The sequence below is a fragment of the Anser brachyrhynchus genome (assembly GCF_964034855.1).
Source record: "Anser brachyrhynchus genome assembly, chromosome: 10".
Taxonomy (NCBI): domain Eukaryota; kingdom Metazoa; phylum Chordata; class Aves; order Anseriformes; family Anatidae; genus Anser; species Anser brachyrhynchus.
In genome coordinates, this window is record NC_137705.1 from 410,095 (window position 1) to 427,995 (window position 17,901).

General features: G+C 52.0%; 1 protein-coding gene and 1 long non-coding RNA gene across 2 annotated transcripts in view; both read left to right on the plus strand.

The window, feature by feature from the left end:
* PLXND1 (plexin D1) overlaps nt 1–17,901 on the plus strand; it is an 80,895-nt gene that overhangs the window by 1,466 nt on the left and 61,528 nt on the right. The window contains exon 2 of the mRNA XM_080605486.1: nt 17,489–17,665. Coding sequence (XP_080461612.1) covers nt 17,489–17,665 — 177 coding nt within the window. The remainder of the gene's footprint in view (nt 1–17,488; nt 17,666–17,901) is intronic.
* Nucleotides 10–14,282, plus strand: LOC308200214. Its single transcript, XR_013955331.1, has 2 exons — nt 10–13,504; nt 14,044–14,282. It is a non-coding gene; the product is annotated as an uncharacterized lncRNA (long non-coding RNA).

Consider the following 17,901-nt stretch of genomic DNA (forward strand, 5'->3'; position numbering starts at 1 on the left):
GTACGGCGGGCACCTGCCGGGCCGGGCGGCGCTGCGGGGAGCGCCGACGGGGAGCGCCGACGGGGCGCCCCGAGGCTGCGGCCGGCGGGGGGGCGGCGGCCCCGGCCCGCCCCGTCCGCCGCCGCCCGAGCGGCCCCGCTCCGCTCCGCGCCCCGCTCCGCGCCCCGCCCCGCACCGCCGGCCGGTCCCGCCGCCTCGCCGGGCAGGCGCGCACCGCGCTCGGCACGGCGGAGCGGGGGGAGCGCGTGTGCGCTGCTGCGTGCGTGCGCGGCGGGGCTCCGCGGCGGGGCAGCGATGTTCCCCCGCTCCCTGCCGCACCAGCCGGCGGTGACTCAGGGGCTCAGCGTCCGGCCGTGCGCCCTGCACGGCCCGGAGGGAGGTGGCGGGGGGAGCGCCGCCAGCCGCAGCTGCTCCCTTCCCACGGCCCGTCCCGCCGCGGCCGGGCAGCCCTGCGAGGGGAGGCGCGCACGCGGGCGGCCTTGTTCCGGTGCCTTCGGGGGAAAAGTTTGCCGTTGTCACGATTCGTTACCAAGCGGACGTAAATGTTAACGCCAGATAGACGGCTGTTTTCCCTTTCGCTAAAGACGTGCGCTGTTTGGAGAGAAAGACAGAGAGAAAGAAACAAAGAAAGAGAGAAAGAGCTGCTTTAACACTGCGTTTTTCCCTTCCTCTGGGAAGGATGCGTAACTCAGCTCCATCAAAGATCGTAAAAACATCTGTTGGATTTCAAAGGCAAGATAGAGCATTTGGGCTTGGGCTTCCCTGTGCAATGCCAGTGGCAAAGAGAGAAAGGTTTCCCATGGTAACCGAAGTGTTTAGCGTGGCATCTCCATGCTGCGTTAAAATATGTAGTCTTAATGCACTGGTTCGTAGACCTACTCTAGCAAAGTTGAATAGTTTTTCCCTGGTGGCAAACTACAAGCTGCCTGACAGCCAGGCAATCTGTAGCTGTCCTGGCTTTTGAGTTAATTCCACAAAGAGTCAGTGCATTAAACACTAGGAGCCCAGTCCTCAAGTTTTGGCATGGTCACGGCTCTCAGAGGAGGCACTGGGGGTCAGGAATCCTATTTACAGGGCAGGAAAGCACCCGCAGGTCTTGCTGGCTGGGGCTGATGCTCAGCATCCCTGCAAATCTGACACTCAGCACCTCGCAGGATTCTAGCATCTCTGTCAGACGGGTTGAGAGGAGGCACTGCGGCTAAGAAGTCTGGAGAGTGCTTAAGAGTTAGAGGCACAGTTTTAATTGAAACTCAATGGCAGAGAGACACCTGGTCCCCTAGAGCTTCCTCAGCACTTCTCGATGGTTGAGAAAACACTGCTTTTTCTAACTTTTGATATTAAGGAAAATAATTGCAAGTAACAGCAGTGTAATAACATTTGAAATATCAAGTGCTATATCCAATAAGCTATTCAGACAGCTAATTCCCTAGTGATTCCAGAGAGACCCTGAGTTCACTGAGATGAGATTTCTCTCCATCTCTGAATCTGGCCTATAATGTGGATGCACTGCGAAGTGTAGTCCTGGTATCGGTTCTTTCCTCTGAACGTTCCGTGGGTGGTGGAGGAGGACAACCAGGAGTATGTTGTCAGTTCATTCTGCGAAGGAAGTCTGTGTTCCTGAAAGGGTAAGCAATCAGGTATGTGAGGTTCAGGGGAGCGAGCTAGAAAATGCTGAGCCTCCAGTCCTATGGAAGTCACTAGACATCCGCTGTGCTTAGCTTTGTGGTGAGATCAGGCTGCAAGAAGATTTGTTTGAATGGAAACAGCAGTGTGGCTGGTGATTATAAAGGGTGGACAGGGAAAACGGGGTTCTGGTTTATCTAGATCCTGGTGCTGAGCGGCTGTCCTCGAGCCAGTCATTTAATTGTAAGTGCCTCAGTTTCCTGATTTGAGGCACACTCCTGTATCTATTACTGTTATTCAGAAGCCTGACTCACGTGTTGTGAAAGATTACATTTGTAAAGCTGCTTTGAGATCCTTTGATGTCAAGTACAGCAGGATATAAATGAAGCATACTATTAATATTCGTTCATGCCTAATATTTCTACGCTTCCCATTTATTTGAAGCGTATTCCTCTAAAACCGCTGACCAAGCCTGCTGGGAAGCCTTCCTACCAGTCAGAAGGAGAGCCTTTCATTTTTTTTTTCTTTTTCCTTTACTTAATCATTAGAATTGCCAACAAGTTAACAAGCTGTTTTCGTTTTCAAGTCCCGGAGTGGCAGTGTCAAGAGAAGAGTTGTAATATTGTGTTTCTTTGTGCTGCAAAAATCTAACATCAATTTCCACCTTCAAGACAATGAAATACTCTCATACATTTTCTGTCCCAGCCCTGGGAACGCAGCAGGAAAATGTATTAAAGCAGCAGCTGGTTCAGTGGTGCAGATCAGTGTCTAGCTGCCTTCCCATTATAAGCTCCACTTTTCCAGCCGTTAGTGGGTTTCCAAGTTTTCTTTTGCCTATGCATCACAGATAGGTGCACCGGTATTATCAAAATTGTGGTTCATTAGTTCTTCCTGTAGTCTAGGTGGTTGGGTTTTAAGCTCCTTCTGGAAAAAAAATGAAAATCTAATGATGACCTGATTCATTCCGAATACATGTTAGGCTGAAGTAGTCGGTTGTTACAAATAGGGAGCACTGGCTGTTAGGCGTAATGCGGTGTGAAAGGAAAATCATTGTCCCCTTGTGTGTTGTTCTGTCTAATTGAATGCTCCTCTCCTGCAGCACTTAGCTGTGACTCAGCCGGGGAGCCGCGGCACTGGGCACGAGGGATGGCTTTTGGGAGAACGGGGCGATGGCAGGTCAGGCTCGTTACCTTCGGCGTGGTGGCAGGTGACACTGTGGGAGGTGGGCACCATGCGAGGGCTCGGACCCGGTGCCCAGAGTGCTCCCAGGCCGCTGCCGCCAGCCCTTGGCTCCAGCCGCGCCAGCCGCGTCTCGGGGCTGCCAGGACAGCCGGGGCAGCGGGAGCTGTGGCCACTGCGTCTCCCCAGGCTGGTGGCTGGGCCGATGTCTTGGGGGCACCCCGTCCCTGTCGTGGGAGCACTGACTTGCAATTAAGCACGTGCTTAATGACTTTGTGAGACATGGGGAAAGTGTGCAGGGGACCATGGTCTAGGTCAGCAGGTTGGTTGGTTGTTCTCGACGAGCGCCACCAAAAAGTCACTGCGGAGGTGGATAAGCAGAAGCAGCGTAGGGGAAGGAGGATGTTCCAGGGAAGGATTTGGTTCTTGATGGGCAGAGAGTGAGGAGGTGAGCTCTAGGTTTGGTTTCCCACAGCAAAAGTAGCTTTTTTGTAATTAATTTTATGTCAAATAGCAGGCTGTGTTTGTAACACATGCAGCTGAGATGAAATACCTGCCTGAAGTCACTGCCCTGTTTTTACTGCTACAAGCCTGGATCAAATTCGGACCTCAGCCTCCAGAATGGAGGAGGGTTGTAAGCTCTCTTCAGCAGCCTGTCTTTAACGTCAACAGCAGCAATGTGCTGACAGTGCTTACCGAAGCCTGTGGACACCGAGCGGGTTAACTTCATCTCTGAACTATTCTTCCCAGCCGGATTGTGGCCCGCTCGGTGTGAAGGGCAGCCCCGTGGCACAGCCGGAGCGTGGCGCAGCTGCCAGGAGCCAGCGCCCTTGTGAAAACCGGCCTGGGGAGGCCGAGCAGGGTGCCTGCAGCACCACAGGAGAGGAGGTGATGGCCAGTTCTCCACGCTGCCTCCCTGGGTGCCCCAGCGCAGGACAGCCTCATGGCACCCTCTGGCCATGGCTGGTGTCTGTGTGTTGCACCGTCTGCCTTTCTGGACAGGGAAACTGAGGCAGCTACCAGGCTGTTCTGGCTCCGTGGTCCCAGCTGTGGCAGCAGCAGAAGGGTAAGCGAATGTGGATGTCCAGGTGTCCCTGCAATCCTTCCTGCTGCGTGCCCAGATGCTCGCTGATGTAGGGGTCTGAGATCAACGTGGGATAAAATGCACTGCGTGGCCAGCCAGGACTCTTGAGGGAAGCCGAGCTGGTAAGCCTGCCCTGGTTTCACCAGGCTCCTTACTTGCCTTCTGTGGTTTTCCATGTCAAGCCCCATGCTCTCCTAAAAACTCCCTGAGAGATAATGAGAGAAAGCAGACTCATATTCCTTAGATTTAGATTTAGATTTGCTACCCAGGGATCTGCATCACTCCTGGGAAATGTTTTGGGGTCTGCAACTCTAAAAAGGCTGAAAAACCCAATTGTTTTCTATGCTGAAAAACTTAGGCACAGCGGCATGGGATAATGATGCGTTTCAGCATTAATTCTCAAGTTTCTGGCTCTTGTGGCTTTGTGTCAGATCCTGCATGCTCATTGAACACAGTGCTTTGTGGCGTAATGATGAGATACCCACCAGTGAGTTTTACTATAACGGGCTGTTAAATAAAATGAACTCCTTGGGTAGACTGTATAAACAATTTCAGTATATGAATGCTTGTGCATGGAAATGTGGTTTGAAACCAGTAAGAAAATGTTCCCAAAGAAAAAAAACTCATATACACGTGGGAATATGACAAAGCAGCTACTCGCTGTCCAAGCACTGTGGCGTCTCTGTGGGATTGGGTTTTATAGGAGCTGAGTTACTTTGAAGTGCCGGTTTATACGAATTTAGAAATTCCAAACATGAAAATAAATGTGCTCTAACCTTACATCTACTCACATAAATCCAGAGGATTAGCCAAAGAAGGGAAATTGGGAATTTACATTTAACTTGTACATTAAGAATAAGGCAGGAATTCCTGCAGCAGACTTCATTTCTGCTTTTCACAGGAGGTGCTGCGTTGGAGGCGCTAGCACTCACCTGAAGAGGAGAACGCCCCGTTACTACAAAGTTAGTCGTATCAGTGACGTCTGTTTTAGTTCGGGGTGTTGCTTTACAAGACATCAGTGTCCCTTGCCTGTCAAGGTTTCCTCCCAAGCCTTCCTTGCCTGGGCAGCAAGTGGCCAGTCTGCCTGAGGGGCGGCTGCTGGGACCTCGGGTACCCAGGGGAGAGGCTCGGGCCAAAGCCTGAGCTTCGCTGAGATTTGGAGGACGTCAGGCTTGGCCCCTGAGCTGGGTGCAGAGCACTTGCTCTGTCCCTCACCAGGTATTAGCTAGGCACGGCAGGTGTTAGCTATGTTTCCTTGGAAACTTAAGTCACTGTCAGCCTTTTACTGGGAATCAGGCACACACGGGCAGCTTGCAAATGTGGGACAGGAGCCGTGTGAATCTCGTCCTTCCAGGGAGGGGCTCGGCTCGGTGCTCCATGGGCTGAGTGTGCCTGGGGGCAGGCGAGTGCCCCCGCTCTTGGTGTGGGGCAGGGGTGTCCCTGGGGAGCCGAGGGCAGGGTGGGAACGTGCCCACGGGAGTCCCTGTGGCTCACACCTGCTTGCATCTCACGTGAAACAGGTCGCAAAGGGAAATCCAGTCAAAGTCACGGAAATGTCTGTGCCTGGAAACCAGAGGCTGTGTCTGCTTTAGGTGAGAGAACAGAAGATGGCTCCTGGCCTGCTTCTGAACCCTGGGGCCGGTGCTGCCGGCTGCTGCTGGCCCAGGCGGGATGGGAGCAGGGCACCCTGGCTGCGGGGAACCAGAGCCACCCCTGCAGGCTTCCAGAGAGCCACAGTCAGCCGCACAGGTATTGTTGTCCTTGATAAATAGAAACTCAGACTAATTTTGATCCATTGAGCTCATCAAATCTCCTGTAACTAAGTAATGGCTAAGGTGGAATACAGAAGAACCATTTTTGCCAAGTCCAGTGTTTTACATGGAGGTACGATGTCAGCCACAGTTGCTGACTGTCACGGCCAGAGGGATGCTGGAGGAGTCTGGAGAGGTGATCGCACAGGCATACGAAGGTGGTGAGCACATCTCAGTTGTCCGTTCATTCAGGGGTTTCAAACCACTTGTGTTTGCAGAGCCCTGGATGTTTTCCAGGGCAGGTGTTGAGCTCACAGACAAATGTGAACCTGCTCCTCAGGAGATCCAACCAGTGCTAGCTTGGCTGTGAGGTCTTGGCGGGTGGAAGTGAAGGAATTGTGGCATCTCTTTTCTGATTTTTGAAAGTCTGTTTTATTGTGATTGAGACGGAAGATGAGCAGGGCTCAGGGCAGAGGTGAACAAGGCACCTGGAGACGTGGATAGGTGCCTGGGGATGCTATAAAAACACCTCGCTCAGCCTGCTTCTAAATCCCGCTAGGCATCTATTTAAACATGTAGGCAACTGCAAACTTGTGATATTCTGGTCTGATGACCTCTTCCAGCAAGCTGCTGGAAACATAATAAGTCTGAGCCCCTGGCTGTGGTAATTTAATGCAAACACAAGGCAAGCTGGAGCCAGCAGCAGTTGGAAACGATCAGTTACGAACACCTGAGTGCCATCGCACACTACCTACAGCAGCGTGGCTGGGAGTCCCAGCCCGGCCGGTGCCGCAGTGTGCGAGCTCGTGCCTTGCAGCCCCCGCAGCACCAGGGCTGCAGGCGTGGATGCGTGACCAGCCCTTTGCACTGTGGTCACAACACCAAGGAGGTGATGGACGGGGTAAAAGCTCTGGGCCACGGGGAAGAAATGTGGCTGATGTTTGAAGGCTTTTTTCCCCGCACTGTGCCCCTTGCACAAAGGGGAAGAGGAGCTGGGATGCAGGGTGCTGCTGCAGCCCTGCACACCTGTAGACATGCATCTCTTGTTGTGAACCTCAGGGCTGTGCACAAGTCTGTGCTTGGGGAGTGCTATTGCTCTCATTTCACGTGGGGGACATACGGTGGTAGACCACCCGATCTGTGCCTTGTCATTGATCGGATGGGCGGCAGTGCCAGGACTTGAGCCAAGGTCCCAGGTGCTGGGGTGCTGCTGTGCCACTGTTTTGGCAGGGCACAGTGTGGGAGGGGGATGACCCGACCAGGCACCTGCTGGAAGGATCTGCTTTGCTTTTTTCTGTCTTTATTTATTTATTTATTGATTTTGTAGGGTAGGTAAAGAAAATACTGCAGTCCTTGTTTTCTTCTCAAGTGAGGATCTAACACCTTGCAGCAAATGGAGGAGGTGGCAGACTGTCGACAGCAATCTCCAACTTGGGAGAGACCAGCAGAATTTATTGGCATTTTGGAGCAGAGGAGCAGTGCTGGTTCCCACATTTGGGCAGCAGCTCTGCCAGCAGCCATGGGGATGGCTTGCTCCGAGAGGGCCTGTATCAAAAAGAGCCTGGGTGAGCCCTTGTCAGACGTGGTGTGCGGATGAGACAAGCTGATCCCAAAGCCCGTGGTGATTTTGCCTCGTCACCCGCCAAGTGACAAGCAGGGCTTGTCCAGTGTGGGGAGTGCATGGAGACACCAAATGCAGACCTGTGCTGGGGGTGGGACTAGGACGTCCCCGGGACAGGGGATGCAGTGTCCTGTGGCAGCAGGAGTGCAGCGGTGGCTGTTTGTGCGTCGAGCAGGGCTGACCTGCAGCTGCCAGCCCTGTGCTTCCCTCTCCACTTGAGGACGTGTTGTTTTTCAGAGAAAGGGTGGATAAGGGTGAGCGTGGGTATTCAGGCTTTTTCCTTATTGTCTTGCTGGGGCCTCTTTCTGCTTTGTCCTTCTCGGAACGCAGCATGATTGTGAGTAGCAGCAGTCTCATGGGGCTGGACTGGTTGCTGGAACAGGGCTGCACATTTTTTGAGCCCAAACTGTTAGAGGGTTGCTGGTCTCACGGGATTTCAGCAGCTTGAGTGTTATTAGTGGCATTGGAGCATTAATCTCTCAATTCTAACCCAGAAGCAAAATTGTCTAAAAGTCTGGATTTTACAAGATGTACCTCTGTTATTTGAAGGAAATTTGGAATTCGTGTTCCTGTTTCTGTCTCATCTCTGTTTAAAGTATTACGCTGCATCACACTCCTCGCTTCTGGAGCAAAAACCCTTCAGCTATTAGATTTTCATCCCACCGTCTGCTGACCGCTGCCAACATTTAACGGGTTGGGAGCTACTAGTGGCCAAAAGCCATCTCTGGTGGATAGTCTGATTAAAATGAGCCACTGAAAACCTGGTGTATTCTAGAAAATGTCTGCGTATGGAATTCTCTCTTTGGAAAGAGCTGGGAGAAGTTTATAGCATGATGATAGCACTCAGTGAGAAGGGTGAGGTTTGTTGTTTTTTAAATACTATACAAAATAGCAGTTTCCAGAGATGTTGGACTGTGACTCCCTGTCATCTTTTGTTATTTCTCATAGATCACGATTTTAACTGGAAGGTGCTGAAGTCATGTGCTGCTGCACGTGGTTCCCTGGGCAGCTGCGGGGTCTGCGCCGGGTGGCAGCGGGTTCAGGTGGGGCTTTGGGCAGTCGGTGTGGAGGGTCCTCACTTGGGAAGGAAACGGTAGCTGCCTCGATTCCCCTGTCCGGAAAGGCAGCTGGTGCAGCACACAGGCACTGGGGACGGACGTCCACATCTGGAGAGCAGCTGACGCAGGTGGTGTCCCTGCTCTTGTCCTTGAGGATCCTGGGGAGGGGGGCGCGTGTCCCTGCGCAGCTCTCCTGGGGCAGCCCCCGGGGCAGCTCTGTGTCAGCACACCGCCCCCCCTGCGCCGAGGAGGGCTGCTCGGCCCCCCTTCAGCAAGGGGCTGAGGACAGGCTTCAAGCTTTGGGGAGAAACTGTAATTGTGATGCTAGTCCCTGGAGTCTCCTAGCTGTAATGTAACGTTGTGCTGAAATTTGGTGCCACGATGGGCTGCAAAATGTAGTGGGTCTTCCCAAATAGTTTTGGAAACATTGGCCCCTGCAAATCTTGAAGGCAGCAGAGAAAAATATAAAATGATAGAGAAAGAGGAAGCTTTCAATGCTTTGACCAAATAGGAGAGGTGATTGGTTGCTGAATCCAACAGGACCATTTATTTTAACAAATTTTGAAATCATTCTGCAGATTTTAATTTTCTAATTGGGGAAAAAAAAAGTACAATAAAATAGGACGTCCAAAGAAGAAGTGAAGATATAAAATATGGGTAAGTAAATAAGCACAGTGCTTTCAGATAGAAGCCTGGAGAAAGTCTTTTGCTTCACACAGGTGCTGTTTGTGCGATTGCTTGCGTGTGAGTTCAAGGGCTGGCTGCAGGTCAGAAGATCCTGTGTCCAGACCTTGATCCTTTCTCACTTTCCATAGCCATCCACTCAAGTTATTACTTGGATTTCCTCAGTCCTAAAAATGAGGGCAGAGGTCTCTATCTCATGTACATTAGTGTCAAAAAAAGGTATGTTTGTGAGCAGCATGTGTCCCTTAAAGCATGGTTGTTATGCCTTGATCACTTGTATGTTCAGAGGGCTCGCTTAATGAGCAGAAAGGCTTGCTCTAACCTTGCATGCCAAGCTCTCCAGCTGGCTGGGTGCCGGGAGCAGGTGGCGTTGCTTTTTCTGACCGCCCCTACCAAGACTTCTGAGCACATGCTGCGCGTGGCAGCCCCTGCGGAGGACTCCTCGTCCGCATGCTGGTGTGGGAGTGATGCTGCGAGTCAGGGAAGCACCCAGGTTTTATTGAGGATGGATAAAAGAAGAACAGAATTCTGCTTATTATCTCATAGCTTAATTGATTTGGCAGAACTAATGAGGAAAATACAGGAAAATATTTACTATAAACTATGGCTAAATGAAGCAGATTTGAACTGACACATGCAAAAGACCAGTTGTGTTAGGTAAGAAGTTGTTACTCTAATGGATGCTTTTTTCAGCACGGTTGCACAGATGCCTTCAATGCACTTTGAAGATGTAAAGTGCTAAGTATTAGCAGTAGCAATAAGAAAAAAATAACCTCTGAAGATCGAGGAGCCAAACTGACTGTTCACCCAGGATTCCTTCTTGTGGGAAGGAGCTTGAATATTTTGAAATTGTGGTTACTGAAGCCAAAGCTAAGCATAAATGAGAAACACAGCTCGCGTGGTAGAAGGGGGCACTCTCCTCAGGAAAGAGCAGCTCAGAAAATACAGTCTGAATAAATCAGATGTCTTATTCCGAACAATTTCAATGGGGATGCTTCAGAGCATCCAGAATGCCCATGGAAGGAGGCACTGATAAATTCTCCTCTTTGTCCCTGCAGAACTGGTCAGAGGAATGGCGTTTCCAACAGGGGGGATTTAAAGGACAAACATACAAACTCTTGCTGCTCCAGTACTTGCTGTTTTGACTGTGACAACCCCTCTGGAGCCTGTTGTTCGTTAATCCTTCTGCCTGCCCATTCCAGGGGGATTTGATTGTATAATCTGAAGTATTGTATTTAATGCAGGATGAAGACCAGCATAATAAGCCTGACCAGTCTTCCTGGCAGCATGAAGGATATGCAATTTCAGTTAAAGGGCTGCATTTCTCTGCTTCGAGTGGTTCCCCGTTCAGTTGCTGGTGCTGCCCGTGGCTCTATCTCTGCAGGGTGCACGAGAGCAGGGGCACGGTGCTGAGTACCCCTGTGGGCGGGTGCAGGGCTGATGTGAGCAGTTTGATCTGAGCTGGCTCTGGCCATCAGCTGGTTGAAGGTCTCGGTCCATCCGTGCCTTTGCAGGCTCCCTTCTGAAACAGCTCCTCATTTGGGTTTGGGCAGTAGGTGGGCTCGGCTTGCTAGGTCAGCCCTGGTCCCATGTCCGGCTACAGATGCACAGCGTGCTTAGCCCCTCATTTTACAACAGATGAGCACTTCGGTCTTTGCTGGAAACTCCAGAAACTAGTGAAAGGCAGAACTAGTGATATGGGCACTCTGGGATGAACAGCAGCAAGGCCCTCACACACCTCTTGCTTCTGCTTGTAATGAATCCTGATTAATCCTTGTGCAACTGCTGAGCAGGTTTAAGGGGATGAAAAGTCCCAGGAGAATCACTTGTCTGCAGTGTTTGCTGCTGCTGGCCTTTCCTAATGGTGATTGTTACTGTGCTTGCTTGGTTTCACTCATTATTTGCTCTGCTTGCTTAATCTGAGGGACACTGGTCTGAATTCCTTGGTCGTTTCAATCAGGTGAGTTTCCCAGGGGAAACTGCGAAGAGTGAATGTCAGAAGCGGGAAGGAAAGAAAAGGGGTTGAGTCAAGAGTAGGGAGGGGGAAGAATGAGTTTTATAAGACAGGAAAAGAAAAGTTCTCCTGTAAAATAAAAATGAAGATAAGAGGCTGAAAAACTGCCAGGCATCAGGAACTCTGCAGAAGCCAAGGAGACGCTTTTTGGCATGGGGGTGACATTTGTCTGCTGTGGAGGGGAGGAGCTGCTGAACTGATACAGTCATTTTTCTCTCTGTGCAACCGATGCATCTATTCTGCTGGATGCCGCTGGCTTTGGTACAGTGAATGCTCGTTTGTCAAGGGAATGGTGATTCATGGGGATTTGACAGAGGGAATCTGTTGATAGTTTTTTATAAGCAATTACTGCTATTCAGCAAGCCGTTAACTTTCCTGTCTCATGGCGGGAAGGCTGCCGCTGGGCAGGAGCAGTTCGGTGCTGGGCTGTGAGCAGCCAGTGCCAGCCTGGCTTTATTTGAGGCAGGGGAGAGCCTCACTTGTGTGCGCAGCGCGGCGGCCAGCCCAGCGCGACCTCCCCATTCTCGAGACGCGGGCTGAGAATGCAGCAGCAGAAGTGACATTCTGGTAAAACCTGGGGCAAAGCTGTCATTAGTCCCCTGCCCTGCTCCCGTCCGCCCTGCCAGGGGCAGCTTCATGGCAGTGTGATAAGAGCGCCTTTCCCTGCGATGTTTGGGATTTGTCCCCAAGCAGCGGTGGTGCCGGGGCCGTGGTGCTCCCGCTCGCACCCACGCTGGGTGGGAGGCAGCCGGGGAGCGCGGCTGCACGCAGTGGCTGCGGCTCCTGGGACATAAATAAACACGGAGGTCGGCAGAAGTGGTCCCAAGAGCCGTGTGAGTGGCCTCTCGCACACACTTCAGGCCCTTCAGGGTAACATCTGGGCAGATGCTATCTGCCGGCATCGGTGGGGTTGCGCCGGTTTACGGCACCAGGAATCTGCCCCCTGTGTCCGGACAGCGCTGGGCCGGGGCGGCCGCTGGTGCGGTGGTGCCATGCCCTGTGGCTCCCCGCGGGCGGGACGTGGTCCAGGTCACAGCTGAGAGCAGACAGATCCTTGTTTGGATAGCCCGTTAGTTGTGCTACGCTGGTGGCTAGCAGCGCAGCGTGGGCCAGGGCTGGCATTGTGCAAAACACAGCAGAAATGGCCGCTTCCTTGCTCAAGAAACTTGTAGTCTGAGTAAACAGCAAAAACAGGGTGCAAATGTAATTTTAAGCCTTTTATAAGGAAGTCTGCTGTGCAGTATGGGTGCTGATTGCTCAGTGTGGATGATTCTTGAGAAAAATGCAGCGAAATTGCATTTTTCAGTGGTGCTCAGCCTGAGTGCCTCAACTGGTCAAGAGTGCACATTGATTTGCCTCCCATTGCCTAAAAAACGTGATGGGAAGTCAGAGGAGCTCTCTGATAATGCCCGCCTTTGCGGCAGCACTACAGTTAGAGACCGCTTACATCTCAAGTGCCTTAACAGTGGAGTCCTCTTCTAACGATGACATTTTCCTCCAGGCATCCTAAAAAGCCTGTTTTTGACAGCTCTGGTTGCAACACTCTGGCAGATAAACGCATGATTGTGTGTACAAACTGCTGGCAACACTGGGAGGGCTCCGAAATGAATAGGCTGTGCCTGGGGAGGGATTCTGTGGCCGAGTCTGGGTTCTGCCGGACACAGAAGGGGGCTTGTGCTTTCTGTTTTCATAATGCGACTGAGTCTGCTGGCCACCATCTCTCACTCTGCCCATTTTGTTATGGTGCTTGTGGAATATTTCCACATTGGTTTTTAGCTTCTCTCCTTGTTCAGCTTTGAATCCATGCCCTGCTATTCTCTTCGGACAATATCCAAATTATTTTCAATATTCTGTCTGCAGTCAGAGATTTCCCTGAGTCATACCTAAATGTTAATAAAAGCCTAATGGTTTATGTTAAGGAAGGCGGGAGATAAGGCTAGAGCCCTTTTATCACAGAACTTAATGGCCTGAAAATGTCAGTTGTGTGGGAGCAACTGCCAAATTTTGAGCCTATGAAGACGATTGCTAAGTCCCACAAATCAACAAGTTTGGAGCGGATTATCGGATACTGGCTATGTCATTTTCCCAGGACTCCAGGCATGTTAGGAGCCAACACTTTAATCCACTCTGATACGATGCATGAAAGGGGTGGGTTTGCTTTCCTCTCACTGCTGCACTGCAAAGCTTTCAGGCTCTCTGTAGTACAGTAAGGAAGAGCTTGCTTGCTGAAAGCAGAAGCTGCAGGGCTTCTTTCTGAACTGCAGCCTGGTTTTGATTCAGAAATAAACTCCCATCTTTGCTTAAGAACTATTTTTAAGGTCACAAAGACAGGATACAAAAATCAGTACATTTCATGGTTTTCCTGAGTGCTGCCTCACCACTCCTCTTCCTCCTTCTGTTTCCAGCAGACTTCCTTCCGAAACCGACATCCTGCGAGCCTGCCTCTGGGGCACAGCGCACAGGGCTGGGGGACTGGTAATGGAAATTCTGGTAAATTGCTTCTTCAGTTTGTGCCGTTCTAGGCCTGGGATAAAGGACTGAACTTGCACTGCGAAAGCAGCTGAACACTTGAGCTCTGATGTGGTTGGAAATGTTTCATCTCTGTCCCGTGTTGTCTTTCTGATCACACTCGGGTTAATCTGACTAACCCTCCTCTTAGGAGTTGCTCCTTGGTTTGGGTTCATTTGCCCCATTTTTGAAATTTTGTAGAAATACAAAGTACACCCTCCTTGTGAGCGTGTGGGACGGCAGCGCCGCTGCTCACTTTGTGCTGGTCTTGGGCTGTTGGCGGCTTGTGCCCGGGGCTGCTCCCCCGTACCCTGAGAGTGGCAGGGGCAAATGTGTTGGGTGCAGAAGGACCTGGTTCTAGGCCCCCCCTTCAATATTTCTGTGAGTTACTCAGTATCCGCAGCGTGTAGCAGAAGAATAATGGCAATGCAATAAATGCCCATAGGGTTGTTTTAAAATGCAAATGATAGAAAGGTACTGGTTTGGGAAGAAAAGTTTTATTTATGTCTTCCCCACTGCAGGGTAGGTCACTGTGGCTTAAGACGGAGCAAGATTTCACCCATTCTGTATCAAGAATGCCTTTCAGCACAACTTCTAAGTGAAATTTCCCAAGCTGCGGTGATTATCTGGAGTGATCGTCTGGTGCCTGCATAAGGATGTGACTTGGTCATATCCTGTTTACCCTAAAATGACAGAGTTAAAATATCTCCTCGGTGCTGTAGTTTACAGACAGAAGCAGCATATTGTGTCACCCCACCCTGGAGACCATGTGAGGGAAACACCATATGTCTCCTGCTTGTCCTTTGGAAGAGCTGATGTCATTTAAAGAAAGGTGTTTTAAAGGAAGGATGTATGTGACCAAAATAATGCCTGGCCTGCATTAGAACGGTTACATCCTGTTTACCATGAAAAACACTTTGCGTTTATATTGGGTCTGTAAAGCGTGATTTATAAACAGGCAGAGAGAGCAGATAAGGAGCTCCCATTGGCTTCAGCCATCTGTGGAAGGAAAGGCTTGTGCCCCGGGCTGGGGGAGGCCGGTGGAGGATTGACACCGCTGCCCCCAGGAGGCTCCTCTGAGCGTGCCTCCTGGTGCCCAGGCTGCCCCGCGCCTCAGCCTCCAGCAGGAGGGAGCCCTGGGAGCCTCGGTTCCTTGATGTTGGTAAAGAGCGGTGAAGTGGAGCTAGAGATAAGTGTCCCCAGAACAAATAAATAAAACCAAGTGCCTTTCTGAAGGTTTGTCTGTGAGTGGAAGGAACCATTAAATCAGAAAAATGAATGGCTTGCCATAGCGTGTGTGTAGCATAAAGAAATTGCGTTGCCCAGTTACACGGGAAACACGCACTTGAGAATTTGGGCTGCAGTTGGTTTTTTTGTTTGTTTGTTTGTTTTGTTTTGTTTTAAAAGAATGAAATACTGTGAAACTGCAAAATATGTTTAGCAAAGTCACTTGCATCCAGAACATTTGATCCTTTCATCTCACGCCTGTATAAACCAAGCTGCAGCTCCAAGTGTGTCGCCTCCTCTTGGTGCTGTCCTGAGCAGAGGCCCAGAGGCTGGCCTTGTCCTCCAAACCTGCGATCAGGAGCTACTTCAGGTCCAGTGGCTTCAAACGAACTGAAGAGAGGGTAGAGCTGAATGCAGTCTGGTTCCGTTAGTGAAATAATACTGGTACTACAGGAATTGCGACACAAGACTGGTGCGCTCAGCCCAGGAAGGGAGGGATGTGCTAAACAGGCTGCTCATCAGCTTCTGTGTGGTAGAAGCACGTGGTCCGGTGTCCTAACAGATACAGCCTCAATCCCTGCATTTGTTCTGCTTAAATAGCACTCCCAAGTATTGTTTCGGAAGGGATATCCGTGGTACATCTGACTTCAGTAAGGCATAAAACATGCTTGGTGGCGGGGGTGTGGGTTGAGGTCCGTCAGCGGTCTCCTGCCTGACACGGTGTGCAAGTGCTTCCCACAGCCAGGGCCGTAATCGCCTCTGCTTTTAGGCTAGCACCAGTCTGCAAATACCTGCAGTTGTCATCCTGTGTGCTGCATGCCAACACCCAGCGAGGGTGACAGCGCAATTGCGGCTTTTGAGATGAGCCTGAAATGACACTGCAGATGATGTGGTAATGGCCCTCGAAACATGCCCATCATTTGAACGGCGCCAGCTGCCCCCACAGCACTTCATAAAAGCTGCTGTGGGAGTGACAGCAGGTAAATTGTCGGCAGCAAGACTGTTGTGATGTTCAGACATTGTTGAATCCATCCACATTGTCTGAGAAGAAATTATAAGGAGAATCTCAGAGGATTCAGGGTGAGAGCAGTCGTAAATCTTGGGTGCGTCTCAGCAGGGAAGGAGAAATATGAAGCATCAGGCTAGTTTTTAAATGCTGCCGTCATGCAGTGGCGGTGCTAATTAATTTAGCACAGAATGGTCAAGTCTGTTGTCTTGCTGTGGGCCAAGTAAGCCAAATACCTGCTCACAGACTAGATCTAGGTGACGTAGAGGAGGAGTCCTTACATTTTTTCCTCTGTCATTGTTCTTTTGCACCTGTTAATGAATGGGAGCGGGAGACTTGGTACCAGCCTGGACAGCTCTCACCAGCAGCTGGGCTTCTGCTGGAGCTGCAGCTCCTGGCTCGGGATATCTTCGGTTTAACTTTTTGTAATACAGCCAGCTCCTGCTCCCTCACAGCTTTGGGAGCAATTTGGCAAAAGAGACTGGAGGCAGATATTAAGGGTTTTGTGGTCTCATGTGCAGGGCACAGCTCGTACTTGCTCACCAGGGCATGGTGGGCTGCGAGCGGCTGCAGCCCATGGGGCCAGGCTGGGTGGTCGTGGTGGTTCCAGCATTTCTGGGACAAGTTTCACTGCTGCTGCTCTCCCCTCCGTGCCCCAGGCTGTGGGGACACCTCCATCGCTGATCTGCTCCTGCCTGGCTAGCAGCCTCCTGCCTTTTGTGTCTGCTGGCCTGATCCTGCTCCCAGGCTGCTCTCCTCGTGTCTCAGCCCATCAGTGGGCAGCGCCTGCAGTGAAGTGTTGCATGACTTGGCCAAGCATGTGAGGATCTGCCCAGTGGAAATTTTGCTGTTGACTCCAGCAGCAGCAAGATCGGAGCCTGGATTTACAGTCCTGAGGGTCTCCAGTGAGCCTGTCTTTTTTCCTCTCCCTTGGCTTTGTTCTCACTCATTTCCTCACTTGGTTGCAGGGAAATAATATTCTAACTTCTTTTACTTGATGAACCTTCCCTTCTCCTGCCCAGCTCGCAGCTGCCCGGCACAGCAGCGGTGCCCATGGGGTGGGGGCAGTGAGGCTGTGGCGGTGCCCCGGGAGCAGAGCGGGTGGCCATGTGCGGGGCTGGTCCCTGGCCGGCTGAGACCTCACCAGGGAGGGCCGGGGGCACGCAGAGCACAGGGAGGAGACCTCTCCCCGCCTCCTTCCCACCCCTGCTTGCCCCTGGACTTTGGTGCCTGGCCCCACAGGCTCCTCGCAGGATGTGGGCTGGGACAGGTGCCGGGGCAGGGTCTGGCTTCCCCTGGGCCGTGGGTAGGTGTGAGGTGGGCTCACGGGCAGCGTCCCCGTGTGTGGCACGGAAGCCCCATGCTGCTGTGGGCAACGGGACCCTGCCTGGCGGACGCCTGCCTGAGGTGCCTGTGTTGGACAACCCCAGCAGCCGTGCTGGTGCTGCCCTGCTCTTTCCTGCAGCAGGGCCAGAGCCCTCCATTGGCTTGTCCAAGGCAACCTGGCGAAGCCTGTTCCTTGGGCTTCATCAGGTCTGGCTCTGGCTCTGAGGACAGGCCTCGCAAGCACGAGGGAGGCTCCATCGTCGCTCCTGCCCCCAGATGGATCTGCATTTTCCCGTTGAATGGCTCGGCAGTGAGGCCTTTTCTTTGGGCTCAGAGGTTTGAGCCGTACTGGCGGAAGGCAGGACCTGGCCTGGTGCAGCCGCTAACGCACACGTGTGTCCCCACAGCTGCAGCCGGAGCAGCTGGACTGCGGAGCAGCGCACCTGCAGCACCCGCTGGCCATTGTGAACCCCATCACCGCCACCCCCGTGTTCACCTACAACGGCCTCACCGCGGTGGCGGTCGCCAGCGTCAATAACTACACCGTGGTGTTCCTGGGCACCGCCAGCGGAGGACTCCTGAAGGCAAGTGCAGGGTGCAGAGGCCGGGGGGACGGGGAGGGCCAGGGGCTGCCCCTGCCGATGTCCGTTGTTGGGTTTATCTAACACCTGCCTTCGTTTGGTGATAAAGAAGTAACTGGACGCTGCTGTGATCAGTACGGCGATATATGCTGCCTGGGGACTGGTGGCTGTTAATGACGGTTCTGCAAGCAGGATGTACTTGATGAAACCTGTGCTAGAAATGTTATTGTGCAGCATTT